The sequence below is a fragment of the Erinaceus europaeus genome, chromosome 18 (assembly GCF_950295315.1).
Source record: "Erinaceus europaeus chromosome 18, mEriEur2.1, whole genome shotgun sequence".
Taxonomy (NCBI): Eukaryota; Metazoa; Chordata; class Mammalia; order Eulipotyphla; family Erinaceidae; genus Erinaceus; species Erinaceus europaeus.
The window spans coordinates 29,789,994-29,808,585 of NC_080179.1; the positions used below are offsets into that span (position 1 = coordinate 29,789,994).

Genomic DNA, 18,592 nt, shown 5'->3' on the forward strand with positions numbered 1-18,592 from the left:
TGTTATTTAAAGTTATCTGTATCTGCTATCATTTGTTGTAAGTAGAAGTGATCAGCTCAGCTTACAATTGAGAAAAAATGATACCTTGAAATGCAACTAAGTTCATCAGGGCCCCATAGTAAGAACTAGAATAAAATCTGGGACATATTAAATCTAAGATTCTTATCATTACACAACAGAGAACTTGTTTCTTCCTGTTCTTTCCTTTTTGGTTCATCCTGCATCCTAATAAGCCATCTTATGATAATGTATGATCTGGAGAGATAACATAGTGATTTTGCAAAAAAAAAAAAAAAACTTTCATGCTTGAGATATCAAAGGCCCCAAGTTCAGTCCCCAACACTACCATAAACCAGAGCTAAGCTAATTCTCTGGTTTAAAAAAAAATTAAATAAAATTTATGACCAGTTCTCTAATCAAGAATGTCTGATGCCCTTCCCTTGTCTCATGATAGTTCAAAACTCAGAGATTTTTATTTTGTTGCTCATCATCTGCCTGCCACTGACTGAAATTCTAAGAGAAAAAAAAATGGGAGGATCGTTTTTCAAGAGCTATAGACTTATTAGAACCCTGTTCCCAATCGATGTAATTCCTTGAATGGTCAGTAAACATGTTTGGATATTATTACATGAACTAGCTATTTTAAAATAACCAATATTAGAGGGATGGAAAGACAATAGAGAGAATATTGATCTTTAGGTATAATGTGTTTCGGAGGTAAGATAAAACTAGAGATAAGGATATACAGCAATGGGGAGCCTGGCGGCGGTGCAAGGGGTTAAGTACACATGGCACAAAGAACAACGGCCGGCGTAAAGATCCTGGTTCAAGTCCCCGGCCCTCCACCTGCAGGTGGTTCGCTTCACAGGTGGTGAAGCAGGTCTGCAGGTGTCTATCTTTCTCTTCCCCTCTCTGTCTTCCTCTCCTTTCCCCATTTCTCTCTGTCTTATCCAACAACAATGACAGCAATAACAACAACAATAATAATTACAACAACGACAATAAACAAGGGCAACAAAAGGGAAAAATATTCAAAAAATTAAAAAAAAATAATATCCAGCAATGATCATATCTAGGTTGAATATGGCAGAGGCCTGAATGGGAAAACAGGCAACAAAATATAGGTCCTCTGGGGGCAAAACTATACCTTCTCTCTTGTGTCCCTAGCATTGGGCATGGTGCCTGACACAATATTAGCTAAAAGAATGAGAGGAAGAGTAGATAGACACTAATAATAAATAACTTCTCTCACCTGGGAAAATGCGGAATGTACCCTGTGACAACGGAAACTAAGTAAATCAATATTTTCTCAATAAAGTGACATTGGAATTGGAAAAAATAAATAATTTCACCGGATGCATGTTGGGTTATCTTATTTATATTATTGGGGTTACTACTAACAAACTCTATTGTCATTTAGACATCAATATCTATTTAATAATTTCTGGGTACATTTTCAGGTTTTATTCTAGCAATGAATTTGAAGGATATCCTGGAAGAAGAAATATCTATAGGTAATTGATGTCACTTTTCTCTAGTACTCATTTATTGGTATTTAAAGAGATATAGAATATTTTAAAACCCTGGATCATAATAAATATCACTTATGAATTAGGATAAAATATTTAGAGATTGTTATACACCACATCAGTATAAAAATATATACCCCTGGGGGTCAGACAGTAACACAGCAGGTTAAGCTCACATGGCACTAAGCACAAGGACCGGCACAAGAGTCTCAGTTCGAGCCCCTAGCTTCCCATCTGCCACTTCATGGGTGATGAAGCAAATCTGCAGGCGTCTATCTCCCTCTCCCCCTCTCTGTCTTCCCTTCCTCTCTCAATTTCTTTCTGTCCTATCCAACAACAATAAACACCACAATAATTACAAAAAAAAAAAAAGGTCAACAAAAGGGAAAAAGATAGCCTATAGGAACAGTGGATCCATGGTGCAGGAACCAAGTCCAGCAATAACACTGGAGGCAAATATATATATCCCCAAAAATATTGATTAACTCAAAAATTTTGTCTTAAAAAACATCTGAATGATGATATAGACTTGGAAATATATACTTCAACTAAATTTAATGGTGGCCAAGGACATTTTTTTTCACTTAATACACAATTAATTATCAGACATGTTATTAATTCCCATATATATTATTACTTTTAATGTGGCTCACATTGTCATAAGCCTATTATGGTTGAAAATATTTCACCTCTGTACCTAAATTAATATTTAAGGTCACCCCAGTAGTCCTATTTACTAGAGTGAGAACATCCAACAGCCCCCTCCAAGAATAAAAAATAAAACAATTAGTAAAAAGAAAAAGGAAAGGAATAGTAACTAAGGGCCAGTAGTCTGTCATATGGCAAGCACCTTTTTTCTTTTTTTTAATTGAGCGGGTTGATATTTTGCAGTGCAGTCATTGGCATATGCATACAATTTCATTATGTACCAGGCCCCAAAGTTTTCTCCCTCCCCAGGGTCCTTTGCTTTGGTGCAATTCAACATGGCCAGTCCATGTTTCACTTGGTGCTCTCACTCTCCTTTCTCTATAAGTCTCACTAATAAGTGAGACCATTTGATATTCATTCCTCTCTTTTTGGTGTATCCCACTCAACTTGATGTCCTCAAGTTTTATCCAGGAGAATGTAAAGGAGACAACATCATTTTTTTAAAGTTTATTGAGAGATTAATAATTTACAATAAACAGTAAAATACAATAAGTTGTACATGCATAAAATTTCCATATAACAATACAAACCTCACTAGATCCTCCTCTGCCATTACGTTTCAGGATCTGAAGCCCCCCCACACACACACACACACATCATGTTTCAGGATCCGAGCCCTTGCCCCCCCACCACCCTAGAGTCTTTTACTTGGTGCAATACACCAACTCCAGGTCAAGTTCTGCTTAGAGTTCTCAACTTGATCTTGTTTTCCTTTTGATTCTCACTTAACATATCTTTGAGCGCCATCCAAGATGGGGTAAAGAATTCACCATGAACCTGAGACTTTGCAGCCTCAGGAATAAGTCTCTTTGTATAACTATTTTACCATCTAACCCTATTCACATTTCTCAGTTTTCCACATAACAATTCAACCCCCTTCTATGTCCTTTTCTGCTATCATGTTCCAGGACCTGAACCGCCCTTCCCCCACCACAAAGTCCTTTACTTTGGTGCAATTACACCAGACCCAGTCTAATATTTGCTGTGTGTTTATTGTTCAACTTTTTTTTTTTTTTGTAATTGGATTCCTTTTACTGAAGATGCCTTTAAACTTTAGATGGAGAAGAGTTATGCCAAAATTTTCCTCTAAGTATTTGATAGTCTTTGGTCTAATATCCAAGGTGTGTTGAAATCCACTACTATTACTGTGTAGCTGTTAATATATTGCTGTAGTCCTTTTGGTAGATGTTTGATGTGTTTAAATGGCCTCTTATTGGGTGCAGAGATGTTAACAATCATTAAGACCACTTGACTGACTGATCCTGAGCATTACATAATGTCCATCCCTATCTTTTTAAAATTTTGTTTGTTTTAAGGTCTATCATGTCAGATTGAGAATAGCTGTTCCTGCCCTTTTTTGTATTCCATTGGCTTGCATGATAGTTTTCCATCCTTTCACTTTGAGTCTGTGTTTGTCTAGTTGAGATAGGTGAAATTCCTGCAGACAAAATATGGTTGTGTTGTGTTTTCTGATCCATCTTCCCACTCTGTGCCTTTTAATAGGTAAATTCAGGCCATTGACATCTGTTGATATTACAGAATGGAGATATTTTAATGCCATTATTTTAAAATGTTAAAATGTTCTGATATATGGCATGTTTATGATAATGTGATTGTTTATAAGAGAAATTTCAGAACTTTTTGCAAGGCAGGCTTGGTGATATTTGATTCCTTCAACTGTTGCTTGTCAGAGACAGTTTTATGCCTTCATCTAGTTTGAATGACAGTCTAGCAGGATACCGTAGTCTTGCTTAAAAGACTTTCTCATTGAGAACTCAATAGATATCTTGCCATTCTCTTCTGGCCTTTATTGTTTGTATGGAGAAAGCTACAGCTAATCTTATGGGTTTTCCTCTGTAGGTGACTCTGTTTTTCTCTTGCAGCATCTAAGGTCCTTTCCCTATTCTTATTCCTTTTCATTCTAAATATGATGTGTCTTGATGTCTTTAAGTCTGGGTTAATTCTGTTTGGGACCATCTGAGTTTCTTGAATCTTTATGTCTTTTATGTTGTCTAGAGTAGGGAAGTTCTCAGTTATTATGTCCAGTAAAATGCTTTCTTTTTTTTTTTCCTCTCTTTCTTCCTCTGGAAAGCCAATAATGCATTTATTACTTCTTCTGAAGTCATCCCATATGTCTCTGTTGTTGTTTTCAGTATCTCTTAATCTCTTTTTTGAGATCTCTTACTTCTTTCTTAGTTTCTCTAATTCATCCTCAACCTTGCTAATTCTGTTTTCTGCCTCACTTATTCTATTCTCTCTTCCCTCTGTTGTTTTCTGTTATGATACTGTTTTAGCTTGTTCAACTAGTTGTGCTCTTAGCTCAGCTATTTCAACTTTCAGTTCTCTAATTACCTTGAAATAGTGTTTTCTTTCAGAGACTCATTAGTGGTTTTCCTATTTCTGATGATATTACTTTCAAACTCTTTCTTTATTCCTGTGACTAATACCTCATTTAATGTTTTGACGTTGTCCTCATTCTTACGTGTTTCTACCTTTGGGGGGCTTTTAGCTGTGCTTTTTGTCCTGGTTCATTTATCCAATGTTTCTTCTTGGCTTAACCATTATATACAGTGTGTTATGAGGTCCCTCTCTCGGTACTCTCAATCCACTGATCACACTTGCCTGGAGTGATTTGTGTCTAAGTAAGGTACTTAAAGAGTTCACAGTTATGGAAATTAATGGTTGTTTTAATGTTGTCTCTATCCTTGAGGTGAAGCATAGTGGCCGATAAACCCTCTTTTGTTATTTACCTTCCCTGTGAGCTATGGGGAGCCTTTGAGCTTTTTAACTACAGGTAAAATTTTTAGCTTAATTACTCACTCCTAACATAGAGATAAAACAGGGTGGGGGAGAGATAGTACTGTGATTATGAAACAGACTCCCATTCCCCAAGCGTCCAAAGCCCCAGGCCCAATTCGGCTTCTCTGACAACAGCCAGAACCAAGCTGGGCAGCAGTCTTTGGCCCTGTGAGTTTCTAAACAAATACTGTTTGTACCCTGTGGGTTCTGAGACAATTGTTCAATGTGTCTCTGAATTCACTGGGAAAACAATGTGCAAAGGCTGCCACTATACAACCCCACTTCCAGACCACTGGCAGTGTATGTCTTCTTCTGAACTGCCCGATCAGATCTCTGCCCCTGTGTCAGCACAGAGCCTCCCTACTGCTGCTCCAGCCCCCAAGATACAGTAGCAATGGAGACTCACAGTTGCATTTGATGAGCCTTAGGGGATCCTCTTTTCTCATCAGCAGTTTATTTGTTGATAAAACTCAGACCAGAGGTGGTGCCTCAACTGGCAAACTGAGGGATTGTTATCAGTCACTCCCAAGTAGATAAAGGCTTACAGCCCCAGGAATCACTCCTTAGGTCCCTCTCTGTCCACAATTTACACGTGTTTGCACTCATCCATGACTTGGTGGGTTCCCAAAGTATTCCGAGTCTTGTCTTGTGTTTTCAGGTGATCTTCTTTGTTATTCTTAGTTGACTGAGAAGAGGAGAGAGATGTGGCTGCTTCTACTCTGTAGCCCCACCTTTATTTTGATTTGAGAAGGAAGTAGGGAATCAGTGTGATAGTCCAATCAATCACTGTAAAAGTTTCTTTCCTTGTGCTTTTCTTTCACATGTGCCCTGCCATTCCGGCTGCCTCCCTCCCCCACCCTGGAGTCTTGTAGCCAACTTCATCATTTTTAACAGCTGAGTAGTATTCCATCATGTATATATAGCACAATTTTTTTTACGTTACTTATCTGATATTGGACATCTGGGTTGCTTCTAGATTCTGGTGATTATAAACTGTACTTATCTGATATTGGACATCTGGGTTGCTTCTAGAGCCTGATGATTACAGTAAACTGTGCTTCTATGAGTATAGGGATATATAGATAGATATCTTCTGATAGGTATTTCTGTTTCCTTTGGGTAAATCCCCAGAAGAGAAATTGTTGGGTCATAGGATAGGTCCATTCCTAGTGTCCCCATAAGTCTCCAAATTGCTTTCCACAATGGTTGGACCACGTTGCACTCTCGCCAGCATTGCAGAAGTGTCCCTTTTCCTCCACATCTTCTCCAATATTTGTCATTTCTGCCTTTCTGATGTATGTCATTCTTACAGGTGTAAAGTGGTGTCTCATTGTCTTTATTTGCATTTTTCTGATGATCAATGACTTTGAGTACCTTCTCATATATTTCTTGGCCCTCTATATCTCTTCCTCTGTGAAATTTCTGTCCATGTCCTGGCCCCATTTTCTAATGGGGTTGCTTGTTGTTGTTTTTGTTGTTGTTTGTTTTGGTGTTTAATTTACTGGGCTCTTCATGTATTTTTGGTTTTTAGCCTTTTGTCTGATGTGTGTTGTGTAAAGAACTTCTCCCATGGGGGACCGGCTGGTGGTACACCTGGTTAAATGTTCACATTGCAGTGCACAAGAACCCCGGTTCAAGCCCCCTGGTCTCCACCTACAGGGGGGAAGCTTTACAAGTGGTAAAGCAGTGCCACAGGTGTCTCTCTGTCTCTCTCTTTCTCTCTTCCTCCTCTCTCAATTTCTCTCTTTCTCTACCCAGTAATAAATAAATAAATAAATAAATAAATAAATAAAAATATTTTTTAAAAGCTGAATATATACTTAAAATGCTTTTTTCTAAGAGTTACATAGTAAATTATGTTATTTCTCAGCACACATCAGAATGTCACTACAAGGTGACAGAAACTATTTTAATTAATACAACCTAAATCTATATTTGGATTTCTAAAAATTATTGTGATCTGTTTTAAGAGAATCATATAGTTTGAACCTTATAATATTTTTCCTGATTTGATAATTATTCTTTGAAACTGATTTTGATTGCTAAATTCCAAAAGTAGAAGGATTTAAAAAATCTCTTTGATAAGTCTGCTGACATTTGCTATGTAAATAATGCATGTGCCTAGCATATATTTACCTTTGCTGTTTATTACATTTATATTCTGTTGCTCTGTAAATAAATGTGCCTTTTGAATTTGGAAAAAAAAAACAACAGAACAACAATAACAAAAAAAAAAAAGATTTTCTCTGATGTCATTGGGTGTCTTTCTATTGGGGTGGTGGTACCCTTTGCTGTGCAGAAGCTTTTCAGTTTGACCTAGTCCTATTGGTTTGTTTTTGTTTTCTTTGCTTTTGGATTTGAATACTTGAAGGCTTTTTTGTAGCATAGGTCGTGAAGTGTCCTGCTAATGTTTCTGCTGTGTATTTAATAGTTTATGGCCTGGCACTTTTTCATATGCTCTCCATATATTTTATCCCTGCTATCACTATCTAAAGCAGGTGATGTCAGAGTCAGAGTTTATACAGTCATTCTGACATTGATCCTTTACTATCAACCTTTTCAAATTATCACCAAAATGTAAACATGATTTCCTGCTAGAAGAAGAAAATATTTTTCCTTCTGCTGCATTACTCTGTGCTAGGTGGATCTTGTTTCCTCATCTATTGGGGAGGATCTGTGTCTTGTCACACTGTACTATACCCAAGGTAAGGTCAGGGAAAAAAATAAAAATCTGCAGTGATCCTAGGTGACCAACCTTACTAACCACAATAGGACTCCAATCTTGACCCCATAATAGTATAATACCACCTCTTTGTCCTTACACAAGATTCCAATTCTGTCACTTTAGAATATGGTCCAGGAGTCTGCACATTAAACTAATCACTAGTCAGGCACCATTCTGTAAGGAAAAAATACCATCCCAGCATGGTAGGTACAGGTTGGCTTGTATGGAAATATGTGGAGGAAGCATCCCAGAATGAGCTTCCAGGAACACAAATTTCCTGGCAAACAGAATGAAAGCACACAGGAGGCACTTACAACTGTGGTTTCTTTCTTTTCTTTTTTAATTTTCTTAATATTAATGTTCTCCTCCAGAAATATGATAAAAAAAAAAAAAGGGCCCTGTCTTGGTAATACTGCCAGATTAGCTTACACGTTTTGTAATGAAAGTAGTAAGGAGAGAGGGGAAGATACACAATGTTTTCCCAAACACCGTAGAAAGTGGAGGGGATTAGTGGTTACAGGGAATAATTTCTTCACTCCTATTGGAGGTGGTAGATATTTCCTGTACCCCAGGGAAACCATACACAGGGCTTCTCCCTCAAGGTCTGTGACTATTCAGGCAAAGATGTATCGAAAATCCGGCTACATCAAAATACTGTGATTCCCCTTTACTTTAAATGATATTGGCAACAGAAAAATAGAGTGGGTTTGATGTCAATATGTAAATTAGTCATTTTACAAGAAGTACTACATCTTGATAAATACAATCTCAAAATCTCAGCATAGTTTTATTTTATTTCATTTTCCTCTAGAATTAGCATTGGAAGCTATCCTCCAAGCAAGAAGTGCATTACTTGCTATCTGAGGAAAGAAAGGTGCCAATATTACGCAGCAAGTTTCAGTGACTATGCCAAGTACTATGCACTCATCTGCTATGGTAGGTAATGGACCTAGCACACACAGTACCACTCCACTGCCACTGTCACAGTACTTACCGCTGTCTATTAATCCTTAACTACAGGTTAGTGAGTACTGGTTATATGTGAGGATTTTATCTGTGCTGTTATCTCATGTTTATGGAAAGAATAAAAGGAAGATAGGAAGGCATTATTGTTCCTGGTTTTTTTCAGTTGAGAAAACTAAAAGTCACCTACAGCAGTGACACTACTAGCAGGCATCAGAGCCAGGACAGGAACAAGTCACTGTTGATTCTAAATCACAAGCACTTATCTACCAGGTGCCAAGGCACCATAACATTGTACACAGATGAAATCAACCAGCTCTCTACAGCAGGATTGAACAATATAATAAAAAGGAAACATTCTCTGATTAAATGACTTTTGCACATTGGCCCCATTTGCCTGGGGAAATGTCATTCTCCTAGTCAGGGGTAAAATCAGTGGCTAGAAATCTGAGTTCCTTCTTTTAGAGGCCAGTAATTTATAAAATATTTTTAAAATATAGATAATAAAAAACACTAAGCACATATACATTTAGTAAATGACTTTTATGCAAGTAATTTTATTCACGTATAACATATTTATATCTTCAAGAAGTGGCAAACAATGCATGTCAAATTAGGTGACTGGTAGATGAACTGTTGGAGCTTTGGTAGAAAATGCCTGGGAACCTGGACCAGGGAATTTGGACAATTCTTCTCCATTCTCTATCCTGCACTGCAGTTAATCCCTGAGTTTCAGTGGAGGGGACAGAAAACCAAGAGATTTATCACAAAATTTATATCACTTTCCTGCTTTTAGTTACCTACTTGCTATGAGGCAACTCATAAAACAGACAACAACTTTGACTGAGCACCCACTCTGTTGTAAAAGACTCCAAGTTCTCCCATATTGTGCCCAATAAAGACCACCATCACTGCCCTCAGTTCTATTACCTGGCTTCAGACTCCAATCTCCAGCTCATTTGATTATGTGTGTGTGTTGAGGGGGGTGGCAGTTTGAGCGTGAAGAAGGTGGGAAGAGAAAGATTTTTCAACCCGAATGTTCCCATCAAGATGTCAATCTAGTACAACACTTTCACAAGATGTTTGATCTGTGGCATCTCTGAAAAGTCAAGATATTGTTGTTTGTGACCATATGTGCTGATTGTGGCTATGGCATTTAAAGGTATTCTTTAAATGTCCCTTTCAGCTCTTCAACCCCAGATACGTATTTATGCAACATATATTGAAAGCTTACATGCCAGGCACATAGTTTCATTTAACTAACTAAACTGAATCATCTTTTTTGCTAAAGGCAGATACTTTATTCTTTAATCTTTATAGTTATCATAAATCCAAGGATAAGTAATGCATAATAGACACTTAATGCTTGCTAAATAACTGTTAAGTGTTAGAGAAGATCAAAATATTCCTGTCTTTTGCAAAGTCTCCTCCAAAATTTTTCATGCAGATGGATTTACTAATCATGACACTGGTGATGTTGACCTCATATTTATTTTGTATTTATGTGCATTCTGATTTGTACAATGTGATTTTTGCAGAAGCTTTTGAAAATTATTTATGAAAGCACTATATTACTTGTTAAAACTTTTATCTTCTTAATCCCCTTGAGCTTAAACATTCATTGAAGCAATAAGAAATCAAAGGCTAAGCTCTCATCAAAAGTTGGTGGAAGAGTCCTTTCTAGAACTTGAATCGCCTGACTTTTCCACACTCACTCTTCCTAGGCATTATGGTAATTTCCCATTTAGCAAAAAATATACTGTGTGGGAAGCATCACATCGTCTGGTGTTTTTGAAGCTCCAGTAAAATGAGTCACTGCGCCATCATAGGAAAAACCTTGAAATCTTTCCTTTAGGACTAAGAGTAAAACCTCATTATATAACTTCAAACTCTCCCAGAGAGTTGGAGAGTAAATTCCAGATAATATCACTAAAATAGATAAGATTGCACCCCTGAAGCATCTGGAACAAAAACAGTGCAAAGAAAGAATTTTAGATAATTGGCTTTTAAACCAGGAGGACCACATCCTTAGGCCACTGTGCCAAGGGTATCTTTACTTTGTCTCAAAGTTTAGACAGAAAGCATATTCCAGTTGTGACTACAGAGACCACACACCCATAAAGCTTTCATGGAAAGAGTGCCCACTCTAAACTAAAAACATTAAACATTAAGATTTACATCTTCTTTCCTTACTTTTTGGCCTAAAATGCATTATGTGTGCTTGTCTTATTGAATAACATTAATGAAAATTTAAAGCTTTGAAATGAAACTACAAAATTCTGAGACTCCACAAAGTAAAGAATTGTTTTTTGAGGGAGCCTTACAAAAATAATGTTTCTTCTCTCTACACCTAAATATTTATACTAGCTTGAAGAGTCAGGCTGGAAACTATGGCTCAGGTGTTCAGCTTCCTAATGTTGGATCCCAGAACCACAGTTACATAAATATGGCTCTCACTGGACTCCATCAGAGAGCTGACAACGAGCAAATTTAATCTTTAGAGGAAGCGGAGTTCTGGTGGTGGGAATTGTGTGGAATTGTACCCCCTTATCTTGTGTTTTTTTGTCAGTGTTTCCTTTTTATAAAAAAATTTAAAAGATAAATAAAAATATTTATTTACCCCACCAATGTGTCCTAAGCTCCGATTCCCCAGAACTCTGCCCCACTAGGGAAAGAGAGAGGCAGGCTGGGAATATGGATTGACCTGTCAACACCCATGTTCAGCAGGGAAGCAGTTACAGAAGCCAGACCTTGCACCTTCTGTACCCCATAATGACCCTGGGTCCATACTCCTGGAGGGTTAAAGAATAGAAAGCTATCAAGGGAGAGGATGAGATACAGAGTTCTGGTGGTGAAAATTATGTGGAGTTGCACCCCTTTTATCCTATGGTTTTGTCAGTGTTCCCTTTTTATAAATAAAATAAAAGAAAAGAAAAGAAAGAAAGAATACCCCCCAAAAAGTATTTTCAGATTTTATTTTAGTATATTATTTCTAATATGTTGTAGATGAACTGTATTTAATTATTTCTGGATTTTATTATAATATATTATTTCTGTAAAGAGAAGCTGGGCTCCATGTTGGAATATGCTGTGAAACCTGGTTTGCCACCAAATTCCCCACCTTAAAGATAGAGTCACTTATTGTTCCTTATGCCAAGGGTATTGGTTCACAAGTCACAGCTACTTCTCTCAGATCTCAGTTAATGCCACCTCTATTGTGAGATATAAAAGTCAGTCCAACCAGAGCCACTCAAGACAGTTCTGAATAATACCTAGCTCAAAAACTCCCCAAGATGAAACTGACTGGGGTCTCTGATGTGACTACGTTAAATTCCACCACCCCTGCCTACTGCTCCCCTGCTCCTCTTCTCCTCCAGGTGTATATCATAAATTATTTCCAGATAAATTTCTCCCCACCTCCCAAAAAGAAAAAGAAAAGCCTCCTTTTGATGTTTTCCCCGGAAATGTGACCTACCACAAGTCTGAACTGGTAGCAAATTCAATCTGTATACATTTATGTACATATTCATTACTTGGGAGGAGGGTGAGACTTTACCCACCAAAATAAGCCAAATATTGAATCAAGAAACCTGACTTAAAATACAGTCTAGGTACTGGTGAAGGGTTTTTGACAATAAATACATAGCTAACAGTGGCCCAGAGAGCATGACATCTTCCTAGATGTCAGTTCTCACTGAAGCTTCTGAGGTCAACGAATGTAATTAGAACTTTGTTCAGGACTATTCTGCAAAGGTCACAGGCAACTCTTCTCTCACATTTATTCTTTCATTGGACTCTGATTCCATATACTATTCAAATGCAGATTATAAGGTGATGTTTACTTCTATATGGGAAAAATAGCTGCAGAATTAGATATACTTAAGTTTAATGATAATCATAAGTATTACTCAAACTTTGGTGTTGTTGTAACTGTTATTTTAAAATTAAGCCATTTTTCTTTTTTCATCTTGTCTTAGGGCCAGGCCTCCCCATTTCCACCCTTCATGATGGCCGTACTGATCAAGGTATTCTCTCTTGAATATAGTTATCTTGTTGAAAGAAATTATGTAAGACATAAGCTCCTAATATTACTGCACCAGAGGAAATAAAACAAGTTTCCTATACATCCAAGAAAGACTGACAAAATCCTATTATTATATAACTATTTCTATTATTTTATTTTAATTTGATCTTATGAAGTTAATAATTATTTGCAGTTGTCTGGTATAATAAATTAAATCAGATAAAACTAAATCATGATGAATTAAATCAGAGGAATTAATCCTTCCCAAGCCCCTTAGAATTGGAAGGAAGCAAGACAGTTAGTACAACCTCCCTCCCAAATAAGAATTCTTATTTTTTGTAACATCTCAAACTAAAAACAAATCCCAGATATACCTCCAGTTTAAGCAGAAGGTGACTATCATACTAGCTTTTTTTGTTTGTTTGTTTGTTTTAGCAGATTCATCACATTGTTTCCATGAAAGAAAGCCATGGAATTTAGACACTCCATTTTCAACCTTTTCCAGGATAGTCTTCCATTTCATATTTGTAATATTATTTCAAAATAGATAACAGCTCAAAGATGTCCACTTTTGCTCTTAACAGAGTTGCCCAAGTGCATAGTTCCCCCATGACCTTTCAATTTGCTACTAAACAGCATTATAGAAGTGAAGCTGATTGAGACTATAGAGAGTAAGAGAATTCAGCACTCAATACCTCTGATGGTCCTTGGACAGTTTTGGTGACAAGTCATATGACTGATCTGAGATCAGTTTGAATGCCAGCTCAGTGGCCCTAGTAAAGGGGAAAATAAATTAATGCAGAAAAAAACAGAATCAGGTCAGGTGCTCTAGACAGGAGCACCTTTATAATAATGGGACTGTAAATTTAGTTCCTTTATTTTCTTTATCAGGGAATTAATGTTTTACATTTGGCAGTAAATACAATAGTTTCTACATGCATAACATTTCCCAGTTTTCCATATAACAATACAACCCCCACTAGGTCCTCTGTCATCCTTTTTGGACCTGTATTCTCCTCCCACCCACTTTTACTTTGGTGCAATGTGCCAATTCCAGTTCAGGTTCTACTTGTGCTTTCTCTTCTGATCTTGTTTTTCAACGTCTGCCTGAGAATAAGATCAACCCATATTCATCCTTCTGTTTCTGATTTATTTCATGTAACATGAATTTTTCAAAGCCCATCCAAGATCGGCTGAAAACGGTGAAGTCACCAGTTTTTATACCTGAGTATATATACCACAACTTGCTCAGCCACTCATCTATTGCTGGACACCTGGGTTACTTCCAGGTTTTGAATATTACAAATTGTGCTGCTAGGAACATATGTGTACATATATCTTTTTGGATGGGTGTGCTGGGTTCTTTAGGATATATCCCAGGAGTGGAATTGCAGCATCATAGAGTAGGTCCATTTCTCCAGACTATTCTCCACAGAGGCTGGACCAACTGACATTCCCACCAGCAGTGCAGGAGGGTTGCTTTGATCCCACAACCTCTCCAGCATTTGTTGCTGTTACCTTTTCTGATGTATGACATTCTCACAGGAGTGAAGTGGTATCTCATTGTTGTCTTTATTTGCATTTCTCTGACAATCAGAGACTTGGAGCATTTTTTCATGTGTTTCTCACCCTTGTGGATCTCATCTGTGGTGAATATTCTGTCCATGTCCTCTCCCCATTTTTGGATGGGGTTTTTTGTTTTCTTGTTGTTGAGTTTGGCAAGTTCGTTATATATCCTGGTTATTAGCCTCTTGTCTGATGTATGGCATGTAAAGATCTTCTCCCATTCCATTCTGTGAGGGGTCTCTTGGTTTGGGTAGTAGTTTTTTCAGCTGTGCGGAAGCTTTTTAATTTGATGTAGTCCCATAGGTTTATGCTTGCCTTAGTCTTCTTTGTAATTGGATTCGTTTCATTGAAGATGTCTTTAAAATGTATGTGGAAAAGAGTTCTGCCAATTATTTTCCTCTAAGTATCTGATAGTTTCTGGTCTAACAACGGAGTCCTTGATCCACTTAGAATTTACTTTTGTATTTGGTGAAATACAGTGGTTCAGTTTCATTCTTCTGCATGTTTCAACCCATTGTTTCCAACACCACTTGTTGAAGAGACTCATCTTTCTCCATTTAATAGTCTAGGCACCTTTGTCAAAGATTAGATGTCTACAGGTGTGGGGGCTTACTTCTGGGCTCTCAATTCTATTCCACTGGTCAGTGTGTCTGTTCATGTTCCAGTACCAAAGAGTTTTGATGACAATGGCCCTATAATACAGTTTGAGATCTGGGAGTGTGATGCTTTCAGTTCTGTTCTTTCTTCTCAAGATTGTTTTGGCAATTCTAGGTCTTTTCTGGTTCCAGATAAACATTTGTAGCATTTGTTCTATTCTCCTAAAAAAAATGTGCTTGGCATCTTGATGGGGTTAGCATTAAATTTGTATATGGCTCTAGGTAGTATATTTATTTTGATGATGTTAATTCTTCCAACCCATGAACATGGAATATCTTTCCACTTTGTGTCTTTTTCAATTTCCTTGAGTAATTACTCATAATTTTCAGTATACAAATCTTTCATTCCTTTGGTGAGGTTTACTTGTAGGTATTTTATTGTTTTTGTTGCTATAGTAAAAGGAATTGATTTCTGGATTTTAACTCCTTCTAACTTAGCGTTTGTGTAGAGGAATGTCACTGACTTTTGAATGTTAATTTTGTAGCCTGACACCTTATTGTATTTCCTGATGATTTCCAAAAGCTTCTTGCTGTAATCCTTGGGTTTTACTATGTATACTATCATGCCATCTGCAAATAGGGAGAGTTTGGCATCTTCTTTTCCAATTTCTATAGTTCCTTTATACATTTTTTCAACTTTCTCTAATAATGAAATACTTTGAAAAAGAGCATTACATTTCTCAACTTCACTTATCTCAAACTTGAGAGAAATTTTAAAGTATCAGTACATTCAAATCACTAATCTCTTGTTCCAGTGGAGATAATGATAAATGTATAATTCCCATTTTGTATCATGACGGCAAAATGAAGGTCAGATTCCATTTTCCCATAGTTTAAATCTCTACATTCTTACTATTCTTATATACTCTTATCAAACACAAGTTTCTTCACTGCTTACAAGGTTTTATTACTTACCCAAAGTTTACAAAAAAAGTATACCAATGTTTTGTCAATCTCATATACATCAAGTATATTTCTATTTGATAACCCAAGCAATATATATATGTATGTGTGCTATGAATTATTTGTTTTTTAAATTTTTTATTTATTTAAAAAAGGAGACGTTAACAAAACCATAGGATAAAAGGGGAACAACTCCATACAATCCCCACAACCAGATCTCAGTATCACATCCCCTTCCATGATCGCTTTCCTATTCTTTTTTTTTATTATTTTTTTATTTTTTTTATTTTATTTATTTATTCCCTTTTGTTGCCCTTGTTGTTTTATTGTTGTAGTTATTATTGTTGTTGTTGTTGTTGGATAGGACAGAGAGAAATGGAGAGAGGAGGGGAAGACAGAGAGGAGGAGAGAGAGATAGACACCTGCAGACCTGCTTCACCGCCTGTGAAGCGACTCCCCTGCAGGTGGGGAGCCGGGGGCTCGAACCGGGATCCTTATGTCGGTCCCTGTGCTTTGCGCCACCTGCGCTTAACCTGCTGCGCTACAGCCCGACTCCCCGCTTTCCTATTCTTAACCCCTCTGGGAGTATGGACCCAAGGTCATTGTGGGATTTAGAAGGTGGGAGACCTGGCTTCTGTAATTGCTTCTTTTAATAGAGACAGGAAAGGTAGAGAGAGGGAAAGAGATCATAGCATCAGTCTCTTTCAATGCTGTGGAGGTTGGCCTCAAATCTGGGTCACATATGTTGCAAATCAGCACACTATCTGAGTGAGCTATTCCACCAGCCCTACATATAAATTCTTTTAGAACATAGTTCTGCAAACTTGCCTAATGATGAAATTCTCCAGACATGTTTGTTATAAATACAGACTCTCATACCTTCACAGGAGAATTCAGTTCAGTAGATGTTAGATTGGGCTTGGGTATCTGCCGTTATAAAATTCCCAGACAAGTTTTTAAGTTTCTTTTGCAGAATAGAAGCTGACTTTTATTTATTTGTAGGTTTTTGTTTTTTTTTTTACTCATTTTCTACTGCATTTAGCACTGGCAGTCTTCATTCAACAAATATTCAATAAGTGCCTATACCTTTAATCAAACATTGTGCTGGAGCCAGATTTTGAAAGTGAACAGATACTGTGTTAAACATGGTCCATGTCCTTAAATTATAGTTCAGGGGAAGTTAGTATAATGGTTATGCAAAAAGATTTTCATGCCTGAGGCTATGACATCCCAGGAGTGAACCCCCCCACCAGCTTCACCATAAACCAGAGCTGAGCAATCCTCTGGTTGCTGTCATCTTTCTTGATGTATCTCCTCATTAAATAATAAATATTCTTAAAAATAATAACAGTGATTTCCCTTACAAAATTCTAGATGATAGGGTCAGGGGAGATAGCATAATGGTTATGTAAATAAACTTCCTGCCAAGTTCCAAGGCTCAGTCCCCACCACCACCATAAACCAGAGATAAGAAATCTTCAGTAATGGATTCAAATATGGGAATGGGCAATTACAATATACTGGGAAAATGGGGCCAGGTAGTGGCATACCTGGTTGAGTGCACCTGGGTTCAAGCCCCTGGTTCCCACCTGCAGAAGGAAAGCTTCACAAGTGGTGAAGCAGTGTTGCAGGCATCTCCTTTCTCTCTCCCTTTCTATCACCCCCTTCCCTCTTGATTTCTGGCTGTCTCTATCCAATAAATAAATAAATATAAAATTAAAAATCCTGGGCCAGGTGGTAGCACACCAGGCTGAGAGCACATACCACAATGCACAAGGACCAGTGTAGGAGTCCCCAATACCCATCTGCAGAGGGAAAGCTTTGAAAATGGTTAAGCAATGTTGCAGGTGTCTCTCCATCTCCCTCCCTCTCTACCTCTACCTTCCCTCTCAATTTCCAGCTGTCTCTATCTAATAAATAAATAAAAATAATAAAAAAATTGAAAAACCTATATACTGAGAAAAGTATTAAGATAGGAAAAATACAAAGAGAATGAAAGCATGTAGACCAGGAACCCTCATTCTGGGCCTTTCTGTTCAGGAAATATTTCCTGTCAGCAGCTCCATCAAACTAGAGGTTCATAAATATAAAGGAGAGGTTGATGTTACTTGAAAGTCTTATTGATTTAGTGAATTAGTACTGATGCCTTTTATTGAAAGTGAGACTCACTTTGGAGATAATAATTTTGGAGAAGATGGATTTTGTTTTGAATGTTGAGTTTGAGGTACTCATGGATGTCTGAGTATAGCTACCCTGGAGAGAGAACGGTTTTGCATCTGAATGTTGAAGGACCAATTTGGACTGAACATGACCATCAAAATACATTTGCTCATCTAAACATATAGCTAAAGTCATAAAATAATATTTTATAGTTATTATAAATTACAGAGTGGTGGGGCCAGGTGGTGGCACACCTAGTTGAGTGCATTTTACCATGTACAAACCAACTGTCATGGAGAGATGAAGAGCCTGGGAGTGAAGCCTCTATTTGCCCACTGCCCCTTCATAAGTGGTGAAGCAGCTCTGTAGGTGTCTCTCTTCCTCTCCTCTATCGTCCCCTTCCCTCTCAATTTCTTTCCTATCAAAAAAAAATAATAATGTGCAAAAAGAGGCCACTGAGAACAGTGTATTTCATAGTGCTGGCACTGAACTCCTGCAATAACCTTGGAAACAATTTAAAAAAACAAAAATAAAAGTCTGGTAAGAATGAGAATGAGAG

The 18,592-nt window shown here is 37.4% G+C and overlaps 1 protein-coding gene across 2 annotated transcripts in view; it reads left to right on the forward strand.

The window, feature by feature from the left end:
- The window catches only part of FAP (fibroblast activation protein alpha), a 108,500-nt gene that overhangs the window by 62,469 nt on the left and 27,439 nt on the right, over positions 1–18,592 (forward strand). For both annotated transcript variants that reach the window (XM_007523771.3, XM_060177806.1), the window contains 3 exons: positions 1,461–1,514; positions 8,573–8,697; positions 12,702–12,749. In XM_007523771.3, the coding sequence (XP_007523833.2) occupies positions 1,461–1,514; positions 8,573–8,697; positions 12,702–12,749 (227 nt within the window). The remainder of the gene's footprint in view (positions 1–1,460; positions 1,515–8,572; positions 8,698–12,701; positions 12,750–18,592) is intronic.